Source organism: Phascolarctos cinereus, unplaced genomic scaffold (genome assembly GCF_003287225.1).
Source record: "Phascolarctos cinereus isolate Bilbo 61053 unplaced genomic scaffold, phaCin_HiC Scaffold_726;HRSCAF=1367, whole genome shotgun sequence".
In the NCBI taxonomy this organism is placed as follows: domain Eukaryota; kingdom Metazoa; phylum Chordata; class Mammalia; order Diprotodontia; family Phascolarctidae; genus Phascolarctos; species Phascolarctos cinereus.
In genome coordinates, this window is record NW_027556098.1 from 147,922,464 (window position 1) to 147,936,858 (window position 14,395).

Genomic DNA, 14,395 nt, shown 5'->3' on the forward strand with positions numbered 1-14,395 from the left:
TCATTTAATTCTACATGCAATCTCCTTTCAGAACATTGGTGGGTATTTTCCAGACTTGGTTAGTTCTCCTACAGGGATGGGGAACCTGCCGCCTCAAGGCCACATGTGACCTCATGTGGCCTCGAGACCGCAGGTTTCCCACCCCTGTACCTAGGAGCTTGAGTGGAGAGATTTCAACATTTTTCAGACTCACTGGTGGTGAGCCCTTGTTCTCCGTATTGACTGAGAACCAAATGAAAGGACATTTATTTTGATTTACAGCAGAAAGGTTTTAGGTTGGTCATAGGGGAATATTTGCTGACTGTGAGTTGAAAATTATTAGAACCTGTAATTAAGGGAGATAATTAAGGGATATTGGAATAACCCCCTTCCTGGGACTTTTGAAATTAACCTGTCTTGGAAAGTGTGGGACGTTACTTTTCTGGGATCTTTCAGCCCTTGGGCCTTGGGATTAGAATCTTGGGTCCAGGAGCTAAATCTATAACTTAAACCACAGAAAAAATAAATTACCTGCTTAATGATAAAGCTAAAGTAAAGAAAAGTCATTTCTGGATTGGGAAGCTTTCTATCAAAAATGTTTTAATGATAACCCTGCCAGCATTTGAGAATGGCCCCCAAAGAAGCAGTGTCTGTTTTAGAAAGGGGTCAGATGAATGGCTCATTCATTTCAGGGTGGTTTACACTTTTTAGCCTATGCATTGTTGAGTCAGAGAGTTATTTTCACTCAGTATTTGATTAGAAAGCCTTTGTAGTCTTGTCTCTTATGTGCTTCTGAGAGAATTCAGAATTCCAAGAGACCATGTATTGTACTCAGATCAATTTGAAGACATTGGAACACAGATATAATCTTTGAAAGAATTCCCCAAACCGCCAGAGCTGGAGAGTATGGATCTTTGCCATCAGTCCCGCCTATGGTAGCTCTCAGGAGTCCTTACAGTCCCTCCCACCATTCTCTCATAGTGGGCAAGATGGCTCCAGGCCATCACCACCACCACACTGTGACAGGAGGTGGCAGTGACCAACGCCCCTTGGCATATATGCTCCTGTTCTACTTTCCCTTTGCCCCAGACCTAAATAATGAAGTCTACAATAGAAATATTGTAAAGAAACTAAGATAAAATAAATGGAATTAGAAGTCAGTGCAGTCAACAAGCATTCTTTAAGCACCTTCTAGGGGCCAGGCACACTGCTAAATGCTAGGGCTATAAAGGACAACAAACACTCCCTGCTCTCCAGGAGCTCATGCTTTAGAAGAAAAGTTACAGAGTACAGGCTTCTCAACTAAAGTAAATGCTAAATGAAGCTACTCTAAACTCTAGTCCATGGTAGATTTGCACTCTCTGCCTCTTCCCTAGCCCCCAGATACTAGATCTGCTTCCTAGTTCTGGACTCTTCTGACTTCCAGACTGCCCCTCCCAAGAGCATTTTCCTGTCCCTTGTCCTCTTTCACCCTCCACTAATTAAGGAGAGTGGTTACCTGAAGACCTGGCTCTTGCAGGCTGAAAAATAGTAGTCTTCATTCTATTACTCGTTTTGCTTCAGCGAATGCCTCAGCCATATTTAAAAAGAAAAACACAAGGTGAAACTCTGCCTCAGTGTTTGAGGGCAGCAAACAGACAACTTGACAACTGTCTAAAATGGTTTTTGTACACCTTTATGAAGACTATAAGCATCATCCTTAAAAATAAATAACAATTTATATTTCTGAAGTTTACTAGTTACTTTCTTTACAGTAAACCTGGGACATACAGAGGAAAGAATGCTGGATTTGGAATCTAATCACCAGGGTTCAAATTATTACTATAATACTTCCTATCTCTATGACCTTGGCTAAATCACATCACTTCTCAGAATTTCATCTTCCTCATCTGTAAAATAAGGCTGTCAGATTAGAGACCTCTAAGATGTCTTCTAGCTCTGAATATATGGTTCCTAGGTAGGCAGTACAATTATTATTAACCCCATTTTACAGATTAGACAACTAAGATCCTGAGGGAGTAATACCTAGCGTCCATGTCTAGCTAGTAAATGTTAGAGGTAGAATTCGAATTCAAATATGACCCCAAATTCAGAAAGTCATTGATTCTTAATTCTGGCGTTTTATGTGCCTCACTATGTCTCATAATAACTTTGTCCACATAAGTTGGGGAAGTGAGAAGGTGCTCCTTTATATTTAGTTTACTACCCATTAGTTATTCTGTGTAAAATGATTGCTACAAGTTTTCAGTCTTAGCAGAATGAGCTAGAAGCAGTCTGGTTTGGGATTTTCAGTGTTATTCTGTCATCCTTCCACCTTTTATTGCCTGGCATTTCCAAAGTCACTTTGCAAAATGGTATCTAAGGCCGAATTTGTTGTCACCCACATTGAAGATGACACAAGTTTTATTAGTTCCACAGTGCTAAAGTGAGAAGAGAATGTGACAGGGTCCCCTCACTCCCAATCCCATGAAAATGACATGGCCATTCTCTCCCACAGGTAAAGAGTTACAGTGAGAAACTGGACCAAGAATTGGCAGCCCTCGAGAAAATAGAATCCCAGGCTGACCCAAGGCAAGTTTCTCCTTGCTTGATTGTGAATCCATTTAGGTTTCCCTGCAAGCTAATTGTAGGATTGTCAGTGGCTGGTTCACTTAGTTATTTCGAGCATGGTACTAATAATACTAAGGCTATGGTTTTGATTTTATGTGAGACCATTAGCTTGATTCTGTTTCATGGACCCAGACTGCGTCCCTTCTACATTTTTCCCCCTCCCTATCTAAAACCATGTCAGAAGTTTCTCAGGGATAATTTTAATATATTCTAATTCTAAGAGACAGCATGGCAGAGATGGAGGCCATCCTTGAAGTCAGAAAGACCTGGCGTTGAGTCCCACTTCTGATGAATGCTGGCTGTGTGACCTCTTAGTTCCCCAGGCAGCCCTCGGAGACTGTGAGCTGCAGAGCAGATGTTCATTGATGTCAGTGGAAGTTTCCCTATATCACGGGTGGGGAGTCTTTGGCCTTGAGGCCACATGTGGCCCTCTAGGTCCTCAAGTACAGCCCTTTCACAGAATCCAAACTTCACAGAACAAATCCTCTTAGTAAAAGGATTTGTTCTGTAAAACTTGGGCTCAGTCAAAAGGCTGCACTCCACGACCTCGAAGGCCACATATGGCTGCAGGTTCCCCACCCCTGCGTACCAATGGGAATAGGGAACTGGGAGTTCCCTGTACAGATATCATCACACTTGGCACTAGTTGCTTCAGAATTAAAGAGCTAAAGCTATTTTAAATTGGATGAAACATGTCCATTAAAGTCTTCCTCCAATATGACCCTGGATTCTCCAAGACTGTGCCAATGGAGTACATAAATTTCAAGGTCTTTACAAGTTTGGAAGGACTTTGCCTGTGGTGCTACTGACACCCTGCCATCCAGTGACCAGTCTGGCTAAGTTCAGAGGTTGGTCACCAGCCAAAGAATATTCCTTCACTAAGAAAGTGAGCTTCTTAACCTTTTTTGTGTCATGGACTCCCTTGGCAGCCTAGTGATGCCTACAGACGCCTCCTCATGATAATAGTTTTAAATAGTTTAAGTTAAAAATAGTTTTAAAATAAAATACATAGGATGACAGGGGAAACTGTTACCAAGATGTGCATATAAATACAAATTTTAAAAATATATACATATTTATATATACATATATGTTTTAAAGTTCATAAACCTTAAGTTAAGAACCCCTAAGAACCAAGGTATAAAGGGATTAGGACTTACCTGCATCTGTGGAGGGAATACTACAATATCATGGATCTTTTGAAGTGCCTTCATGACTTCTTTTAGGAAGGTTAGTCCGAAATGTTACACGTTTTTATACTCACAAATTCATTGTTGTTTTGATTTTTTTTTGTGTATTTTAAGATCAGTCTCTTCTTTGCTCTATAAGCTTGCAATGGTCTTTTATCAAGAGAAAACCAACCTGACTTGATTATCCCCCTTTACCCTTAACGGCTGTCAGTAGGGGGTTGCCAGACCTATTGCAAGCTACTGGAGAAGCAACTCACAGTGACCCAGCTAATGTTGGATCATATTTGCATGTGAAGGGTAGAATTATAAGTGTAGATTAGCCCAGCAACGAGAAGGCACGTATCTACCTTTTGCAGGAGATGCTCCAACATTTGGTTTTAAATGAGGGGAGGGTCTCTCATGATGCATATGTTTCACTTATTATTGCAATCTCTTGTTATTTATTGAAATGACTCAGTACGTTAAGTATCAGTTAATTTTCTCTACATTTCAATGACACCCACATTACAAAATTTATAAAAAGCACATGTAAATTCTGTCCCAGAAACAAAAAGCCCAGGATTTTAATGGATATTTTTCTTTGATGAAATATTCAGTGGGCACATAACAATATGAGTAGTAACAATAATAAAATTGTACCTCACATTTTTAATTGTACTTTGCAGTTTATAATTGCACTTTCCTTACAACAACCCTGTAACGTAAGTATTATTAACCTGTTTTTACAGATAAGGAAATTGAGACTCAGAGATGTTACATGACTTGCCTGTAGCCATAAGCAGCACAAGTTGGAGTCAGGATTTGAGCCTAAGTCATCTGACTCCCAATCCGATCCATTATACTGTTCTCCTACTACTAATCCATTTATATTCTGGGACAAATATTGTCAGAGAGTTGACGTTTTTATTTCCAAATCAGAATTTTTAATGATCTTAGGGAGACCTATTTCCTCTTCAGGATAGATTTTTCATTCCTTTTTATACTCTGTATATAATTGAATAGCTGGTATGATTAAATATCCCACACTACTGAAACTCCTTGATGTCCTTGTATTTATGATTTAAGTTCTTGAATTCACAATGTTTGGATGCAATATGATAAGCTATAGTTATCAGAAAATAGGGATGTAAATTAGATTTTCACCTAAATAAAAATCAGTTATCACTGTAGAAAGCTTTGTACAAGGGACTCTTCAGAGAAATGAGTGAAATAAAAGCTACAGCTTTTGTATCTGAGGAAGCTGGTTTTAGGCTTTTTCAGAAAGAAACAGTGTTAGTTCTTCTGCTATCTTCTTTTTCAGCATTCTGCAGAATTTGAGAGCACTTGTAGCTATGAATGAAAATCTGAAAAGTCAGGAACAAGAGTTCAAAGCACATTGTAGAGTAAGTGTTGTGCCTGTCCTTCCCCTTTCTCCCCAATAAATTTCATGACTTACCTTCCCCCCGTTGCCCCCTGTTGCAGCCACTTACTTATTCATGTGTTTGTGCATTCATTCAGTCAGCATTTATTGAAGGCTTTTATTAAAGGCTTCTTGTGTGTCTGCCACTGTGATGGGTGTTGTGGAAAAACAAACTCAAACATATATATCCTACAAGCACTTACAGTCTAGTAAGGGAAGTAAGATACATACATAAGTAACAACAGGATTAGGCCCTGTGTCCCAAGTGCCAAGGGAGTAGTACAAATTAATAACTGCTACAAGAATTCAAAAAACAGAGACTCTCCGAATTGAAAGAACTCTCAAGAGTACATCTAGTCCAGCCAATGCCTGAACAGGATGGGTTGATTTGGAAAGCCTTTCTATGTAGAAGAGAGGATTCAAGCTGAACTAAAGGAGAACTAAGATTTTCAAAGGTGGCTGAGGAGGGCATTGGGGGAAGGGGTGGTGTCATTCCCTATACTGCTCCCATCCAAGTATTTTAATGCCTTTACTGGTAAAGTATTAGTGGAGCATGTATATATGGCTTTTGAATAAGTCATTTCCATAATTGCACATAGGTGATAGCTGTCCATGGTTCATAAATACTTGTGTTGCTTTCAAAGGAAGAGATGGCACGCCTGCAGCAGAATATTGAAAGTTTAAAAGCTGAAGCATCAGAAGATGGAGATGAAAAGGTAATGGATCTGAATTAGAATTCAAAACTCTGGATTTTCTGTTATCTGTTACCAAGACACCTCTACTTTTTTGGCTAGTTTGTGTAACAGCTCTACGGTCAAGTTTTTGAAAATTCTTTCCTCCCATGTTGTGTTGAGGTCTCCCATAGTCTCTGTACCCTACTTTCCCTGCCTTCTCTATTGACAAAAAAAAAATCAACAGTGGGTCTTAGAATTCAAACCTACTACCCAGGAGTCACCAGATCCCTCTTGTTATCACAGCCAACTTTAAAGAATAGGAGAAAGGGAAAGTTATGGAAGTATCTGTTGTCTGCTACTTATTTCATCACCTTTAGAATTTTCTTCTAATACTACAGAAGATAGCACCCCCTGCCATTACAAACATGTTTCCCTAGAGACTGCAAACTGTTTTTGTGAGAGAACAAAGAAGGATTTGAATCTGCCTTAGTCTCATTAGTTCTAGACTCTAAGTGAGAGTTAACCAACCCAGACTTAGTGACAAATGACTACCAGTCCACCCTATTCAATCTTAAAAGCTCAAAACACCCTATTATTTCCATTTCAGGTCTGTGGGCTAATGTTTCCACCTTTTGTTTCCACCTTAAAGTTTATTAATCTTTTCTCAAAGCAGCGATTTGTCAAATGTTGTAATGCATTTTTTAAAATGCTAAATTTTTTTCTGAGTAGAAATTCTTTTCCTCTAAATTACTGTTGGATTCTCCATTTTAGGAGCCCACCAGAATTATAGAACAACAGTATAAAACCGAGAAAGAAAAGCTTCAGAAAATCCGTCTGTTGCTGGTGAGTAGAAAACTATTGACTAAATATGATTTCCTGTGCTGGAATTAGAAAGTCACATTATTTAAGAATCGGATAACTCCTGTAGACAAGACTGCTGTTTTTAAACTTGACAGTTTATATCTGGAGTCACAGAATGAAGCATGTAAATTTTTTTTTAAGTTTTATGACATACATTTTATGCCATATCTTAATTTTTTTATTAATGTTTTTAAAAGAAATGTAGGGAATTTAGGTTTAGGGGCAGAAAATCACATACACAGAAACAACTTGCAGAGACATCAAATAGTAGTTATCAAAACCATCTGGTGTTGGTTAAAGAAGAGAGATAAATCAGTGGAACAGACCAGACAAGGGAGATTCAGAAACAATAGAACTCAACAGCCCAGTGTTTGATAAAGTGGAAAATACAATTGTCTGGAGAAAAATTGCTGTCTGATTTAAAAAAAAAAACAAAACTGGGAAAAAATGGAAAACAGTGTGGCATAAATTAGGCCTGGATTAATACGTTCTACCACACTCCGCAATACATTCTAAATGGAATTAGAGAATGAATTAAGTGTCAATGAAGGGCCTCGAGTTGTTCTAGAGCAGGGTATCTTATCCTCTTGTGTCATTGATCCCTTTGGTAGTCTGGTCAATAAAGTCTGTGGACCCCTTCTTAGACTAATGTTTTTAAGTGCTTAAAATACATAGGATTACGAAGGAAACTAATTACATTGAAGTACAGTTATGGAAATATTAAAAACAAAAAACATTCACAGGCCTGTGGTTAAAAAAACTCTGCTCTATAGCATTTCCAGTCATGTGAAAGAGTCTCACAAAACTGTCTTCCCCATCCCTTGCAAAAATCAATAACTTGAATTTCTTTTCCAAATTAACAGGCACTTTCCCTCTTCCCCTACCTACAAGAAGGAAAAACAAGTACCTTTATTGGCCGTGTTGAAAAATATGTGTCTTATGTTGAGTCTTTCACATCTCTGTCAAAAGCTGGATAACATTGGCCTTCTGGAATCATGGTTGGACATTGAAAAGGATCACTTACTATCTTTAATGCACTTTAATTTAAAACATAAAAAGCAGGCCTCTTGAGCCTGGAAATAAGAGGAAAGGTGATCAAAATTTAGAAAATAATGAAGAATGTGCATTGAATGAATTGAGACATCATCATATTTTGGGATATTAGAACCAAAGCTCCCTTTGAAATTTAAAAGTGACAATTTTAGGAAAAATAAATGGAAGTACTCACATACTGATTACTCCAAGATATAATACAGGATGAAAATATAAATAGTTTAAAGAGAGACGTAGATGAGTTCATGGATGATAAACCTGTAATAACTTAAGCGATTTTAGAGGTCTTTGGGTTATATTTCTAACCTTGTAAAGCTGATGTCATGAAGGATAGCCATGCCCTCTCATACCGTGTCCCTTTGTGCCACTTTCAGAGACAATTTTGTGCTATTTTTAGAGCTGACTTATGTGGCGGTGCTGACTTTCTTATATGTCATATAGCACTTATTTTAGGGGAGGCAGAGAGTAAGTTGAGAAAACAAAAGAAATCCATGTAACTCTGAAAAGGTTAAGAAATATTTGTCTCACTTAAGCCTCCCTATTGTAACTTATGCCAGTTCCTTCGAAGCATTCACTATGCTAGCTACTATTGAGATGCCAAAAATAAAGATTAAAAAAAGTAACACATGATTCCCTCCCTGAAGATATAATTGAGGAAGGGAGACATCCCTATAAAGAGACAACACACGAGAGTATACATTATGCTAGAAGTATCCACTATGTGCTGCGTGACTGCTGTAGGCATTAAAGGTTATGTGAGTCCAGAAGAGCAAGAGGATTTGGAATGAGGTGGTAAAGCACTTAGCACACAGTGCCCGGCCCATAGTAGATACTTAATAAATGCTACTTTGGCTGAATGACTGACTTAAGCTGAGCTTTAAAGGATATATAAGATTAATTTAGACAGAGAGGATGATGGAGGGGAATTTCAAGCAGTGCAAAAGATATGAGCAAACATGCAGAGGCAAGAAAACATTTGGCTAGAAGCAGAAAGCTGATGAAAGGAAGACAAACCTGGAAAGGTACATTGTGAATCCCAAAGACCAGGCCAAGAAATTTGTATTGTCTCCTCTGGCCCTCGAGAGCACCTAAATAAAACCATAATAGCCGACACACATTTAGCCCTTACATATATTGTTCAGTCCAACAATTTTTATTGAACTGCCACTATGTGCAAGACACTATATTAAGCAATAGGAACATAAAGATAATGAAACATAGTCTCTACCCTAAAGGAGTTTACATTCCATGGAGTGGATATGGTAGGTAACAGTCAAGTAAATACTTGATAACTTGAAGAGGGATAGAGTACAAACAACCGGGGTAATCAGAAGAGGATTCCCATAGGAGCTGACAGATGAACAGACCTTGAAGGAAATTTGGGATTCCAAAAGGGAAAGGTGAGAAGGGAGCTCATTCCAGGCATGGGAGGAAGTCTGTGCAAAGACCCAGTATTAGGAGATGGAATGTCCAACAAGCTACAACAAGAAGTGACCAGTGTGGTTGGCAATATACAGTGCATGAATGATTAATGTGAAGTGAGTCTTCACATAGACGTTAATATTTTCTCTATAGTCACCATCTGCTTGCCCTCATTATTGTGGTATCCTTCATTTGATTACCAAGGCCTAATATGCCAAGCAGGCATGTGTCTGTTCTGTTATGGCCTCCCTGAGGAAACTACACCACCACAGCTTCCTCCAGTCTTTTGAAACTGAACTTGAACCAGATCCCCATGTGGGAATAGAAGAGGCTTGTTGGATTGATGTCAGAAGGCAGGAGCCCACGTTTAGGTTTGTCTGCTGGGCGCACGGTTTAACATATCATCTGTAAGTGTGGTAGGAGAGCACCCTTAAAGGGCTTCCACAGTACTTTGTTCTGACATTTGGTAGGTCATGTAAGACCAATTACGAAATGGTGTTTTTCCTCCCCTTGCCTTTAGGCTCGAAGAAACCGAGAAATAGCAATTTTGCAACGCAAGATTGATGAAGTACCCAGCAGAGCTGAGTTAACACAGTATCAGAAGAGATTTATTGAACTCTACAGTCAGGGTAGGTGTATCGACCAAGAATGTACTCCCAAGGCTCAGCATAATGGAAGGGAGGGCTTCATCATGTTTTTAAATGATGGTGCATGAATCACAGCAAATTCTTTTAATGCCACCATGAGTAAGGATTTCATTTAATCACATTCATGCTCACTTTGCACACATTCCATGTAACCTCCCAGTGGAGTGGCCCATAAATCCAAATAACAATGCCTTGGCATTCTCTATTGACAGATTCTTTTCTTCTAATTGAGCTCTTGGTGTTGGGCTCTGGGACCAGACCTTATCTTGAACAGCCAGCCAACATACATGTACAGCGAGCCTGTTGTTATAGTACATGGAGCTCTGTCCAAGCTGCTGTGTCATGTCTGGTGAGGAGGGGAGGAGGAATGACCATAAGAACTAAGGTTTGATCCCTCCCTTTAAAGGGTTCATAGTCTCATTGGAGAAGAAGACATACACACTCTTATGTGAAACTGAAAAACACTTGAAACTTGCTTCTCTAGTACAAATTAAAATGGGAGGAGAGAATGCAGAATAGAGGCATTATGGAGAGTTTGGTGGGGCCTGTCTAAGAATATTCATAAATATTTGCAAGAAAAATTTAGAAAAGTCCGTTTCCAAAATTTGGATCCTGGCCATAACTACACTAGTTCTACTTAGTTAAACCCAGGTTCCAGCTGGACTATATCTACATAAGGAGGCAGGGGAAGCACTAATCAGTCTTGAAGAAATCATTAAGCACCTACTACATACCAGGCACTGCATTAGGCACTGGGACACAAAAGGAGAAAAGGAAATAGTCCTTGCCCTCGAGGAGTTTGCATTGAATTAGAGGAAATCTAATAGCTGACTAAAGATTTAGTGTTATCTACAGATGCCTTAGTATTTCTGGGGCCCCATTAGTACCAAATACCTGCATAGTATTATAATTGAGGAATGCTATGGCATAGGAACCTTGTTTTGATCATCTGTTAAGTAATGATCACTATTGCCTTTTACAAAAAAATTGTTTAAGCCTTGTACTAGCCCAGTACTTTGACTGTGTCTCATGCCCTTTTCTGCATTGGTTCATGTCTGTTGTGAGTTAGCCTGAGAGTTTTAGAAGAAGCTATGGCATGTTTTACCAAATGATGTATTGAGTCAGGCACTTAATCTTGGTGGGGAGGAGGAGAGAGGCAGAAAACAAGAAATTTGACTCCAGAGAGTTGGAGAGCTGGAGAGCTTCTTTCCTTCAAGGTCTATCAGTGTTCTGAAAGGGTGAATCATTTATGTGATAACCTCATATGAAGATCATTTAAAATAAGTTACTGGGGGCAGCTAAGTGGTGCAGTGGATAGAGCACTGGCCCTGAAGTCAGGAGGACCTGAGTTCAAATCTGGCCTCAGACCAAACAGTTGTCACTTACTAGCTGTGTGACCCTGGGCAAGTCACTTAACCCCAACTGCCTTAAAAAAAAAAGTTACTGGTGAAAATTTCACACCATGAGCTAGCTGGGGTAAGTGTTGTTGTTGTTACTACTCTTCTCACCACCACCACCAGTTTCTAGGTGATAGTATTGAAACTCCAACGAGATTAAGTGACTTTTCCAAGATTACTCATGTAGTGAGTAGAAGAACCAAATCTGGAATGAGACCTAGTTTTCTGACCCTTGGTGATCCCGTACTCTGTATATTATACCATGATATGATACAGTTGTCCTATACTCATGGGATGATTATCTTTATTTGTTAATAGCACTGAGGGTGACTGATGCTCTTTGTAGGACTACCATACTCTGAGCAGAATCTTCCAGTTTTTTGCATGCATGAAGAAGAGCAGATGTTGAATAAATTGGCCTGATTATACAACAACAATCCCAATTCCTCTTGTCTATGAAGAATACAACATGTTAAGGAGGGTTAGCCATACAGTAAGACACTTTTATAATATAGGCCATCACTGAATTAATTCAGTTATGCCTTGGGATCAAATCATCGTTCCCCCCAAAATAAAAATCACATACTACCAAGGCTTGCTAATTCATATCATACACAGTGATCCATGATAAATGCATTAGGGAAAGGGAAGGGAAAGGGAATAAGTATTTATTTAGTACCCGATATGTGCCAGGCACTGTGCTAAGTGCTTTATAATTATTATCTCGTTTGGTCCTCAAAACAACCTTGTGATATAGGTGCTGATATCCCCCATTTCACAGTTAAGGAAACTGAGGCAGAGTTTAAGTGATTTGCCCAAGGTCACACAGCTAAGAAGTCTCTGAGGCTGTATTTGAACCCCAGTCTTCCTCACCCTAGGGCTAGCATTCTATCCACTACACCACCTAGATGTTTCTTTTTTTCTGACTATGCCTTAGAGGAATGCAGACAAAATGGTCCATGAGGCTTAAATGGGAAATGTTAATAACTGGATGGATCAGGAAAGAATTCTTAAAAGAAGTGGCATCACACCCTCTTCCTGCATAAATTTTAAGTCTGGAACTGCCCTAGAGACTGAACTGGAAACAACAGCCCCCCATCATGCCACTGTCTTTATTTTGAGTGGAATTGCACCTCCTTGGATTCAGAGAATTTTAGGCAGGCAGTGTTGATTTTAGTAGCTCCCCAGCTTTTAATCATATCTACCCCACATTAAGACTTTCCTTCTTCACTCTTAAAGTTTTTAGTTGCTTTCTCCCTGCTCGGATGTTTATCGTCTACTGGACTTAGTATTCCCTTTGCCCATTTTTTCCCTGGGACCTAAATGCTAGATCACTGATGACTGGAAAATCTTGCCAAATAAACTCCTTTGTTAGTATCATCTTCCAGTTTTGTAAGGAGAGAGAGGCCATGAAGATCTTTAATGTGTTCAGTATGGAGTCAGGCTGCTGAAATGGTAGCCTGTTGGTCTGATATTTCATATGACCTGTAGCTTTGACTTTATTCACCGAATCACATAAGTGGCCATCATAGCCTGTTTTGCTTTTGGTTCATTGTGGCTCTGGTCCTAATGATAGGTTGTCATAAACACAGAAAAATCTCCAGTTCTATAGGGTGTACATTTCAGATTAATGGAAAGAAAAAAATAGTTTCCATGAAGCATTTTTTTTCATAGTTCACTGATTTTTTTATTTGTTTATTTTATGCAGTGTCAGCAACCCACAAAGAAACCAAGCAGTTTTTCACTCTGTATAACACACTGGATGATAAGAAGGTTTATTTGGAAAAAGAGGTAAGAAATTTAATACAAGAGAGAATGATAATTAAGTAACCAAATAATGATAGAGTCAGGGACACAGTCTAAGTCACACACACACACAAGTCAGAAATGCATTTCATATTTAGGATACCCCTGTTGTATGTGCAAACACACTCTATACTCTCTCTGTGTCTCTGTCTCTGTTCCTTTCTCTTCCTGTCACACATACATACAACATGCAATCATACACACATGCATACATACACTCACACATACACATGGCAAATTAAAGTAGAGAAGATGACTTCGGAATTGCTTTACGAATATTCTATGTAAAAACTTTCAGCCTTTAGTTTATTCTTTACCCTTTACTCCTGTGTACAAGGAAGCATCAGGCTCTGTATAAAGAGGAGACTCAGCCTAACCCTTAGAGAGGTGTAGTTTCATTGAGGTGATCTCATACACAGATGCTATAACCTAAGAACACTTCCATAGTATTCTTAAGGAGATCAGGGTTCTGGCACTTCTGCTATCTGTGTGACCTGGGTAAGCCACTTCTCCTCAATGAATCTGTTTCCTCATTTGTAAAATGATCTGAAAATCCCTTTCAGGGAAAAGGGGGAGAGTTTTGTGCAGTTATTAAGTTTCTAGAAGACTCTAGGATTTAGATATTTCTTATAACAATGACTATCCTAATGTAGTCCAGTGAAACAGGGAAAAACCACTAGGTAAAATCAGGGAGAGCTTTTCATGGAAACTTCTTTTCACTGCAGAGAAAGCCTTGATATGTAATAATACCTTGTCAGAATTTTGCTTTATTCCTAGTTATATAGTTGGAGATAATAAGGTTCCTAGTATAGTGCCCTGGACATTTAAAAGATGTTGTTGAATTTGAATTTGGAGGGGAAAAAAAATAGGATCCTAGAGACCTTTGAGGCCATGAAGCCTCATACACACCCCAGCCCCCCAACTTCATTTTAAAAACTAAGGAAACCGAGGCTTGAGAGAGGTTAAATGACTTGAGAAGGCTCTAGTTTACAAATACTAACTGAGCACTTCCAATATACAGAGCATAGCAGTAGGTACTTTATTTTAGAATCATTGTGTTTATGAAAACATAATTAATCTTCATTGTGCAGACCAAACCCTAGATTTATAAGTCCTCTGTAAAAAAATTAAAATAAGGGCAGCTGTGTGGCGCAGTGGTTAGAGCATCAGCCCTGGATTCAGGACGACCTGAGTTCAAATGCGGCCTCAGACACATAACACTTAGTAGCTGTGTGACTCTGGGCAGGTCACTTAACCCCATTGCCTAACAAAAAAAAAAAATTAAAATATTCAATTTGCTACCTATCAGGAGTACCCTTCTTTCACAGCTCTACCATTCCATATTTATCACCTCCTA

General features: G+C 39.0%; 1 protein-coding gene across 2 annotated transcripts in view; it reads left to right on the plus strand.

Moving 5' to 3' along the window:
- The window catches only part of CCDC93 (CCC complex scaffolding subunit CCDC93), a 115,945-nt gene that overhangs the window by 79,125 nt on the left and 22,425 nt on the right, over positions 1-14,395 (plus strand). For both annotated transcript variants that reach the window (XR_002321756.2, XM_020972918.2), the window contains exons 14-19: positions 2,477-2,550; positions 5,080-5,161; positions 5,823-5,894; positions 6,624-6,695; positions 9,709-9,817; positions 12,941-13,023. Coding sequence is in view for 1 of the 2 variants with exons in the window: in XM_020972918.2 (XP_020828577.1) it covers positions 2,477-2,550; positions 5,080-5,161; positions 5,823-5,894; positions 6,624-6,695; positions 9,709-9,817; positions 12,941-13,023 (492 nt within the window). In the remaining variant the exon portion in view is untranslated. The remainder of the gene's footprint in view (positions 1-2,476; positions 2,551-5,079; positions 5,162-5,822; positions 5,895-6,623; positions 6,696-9,708; positions 9,818-12,940; positions 13,024-14,395) is intronic.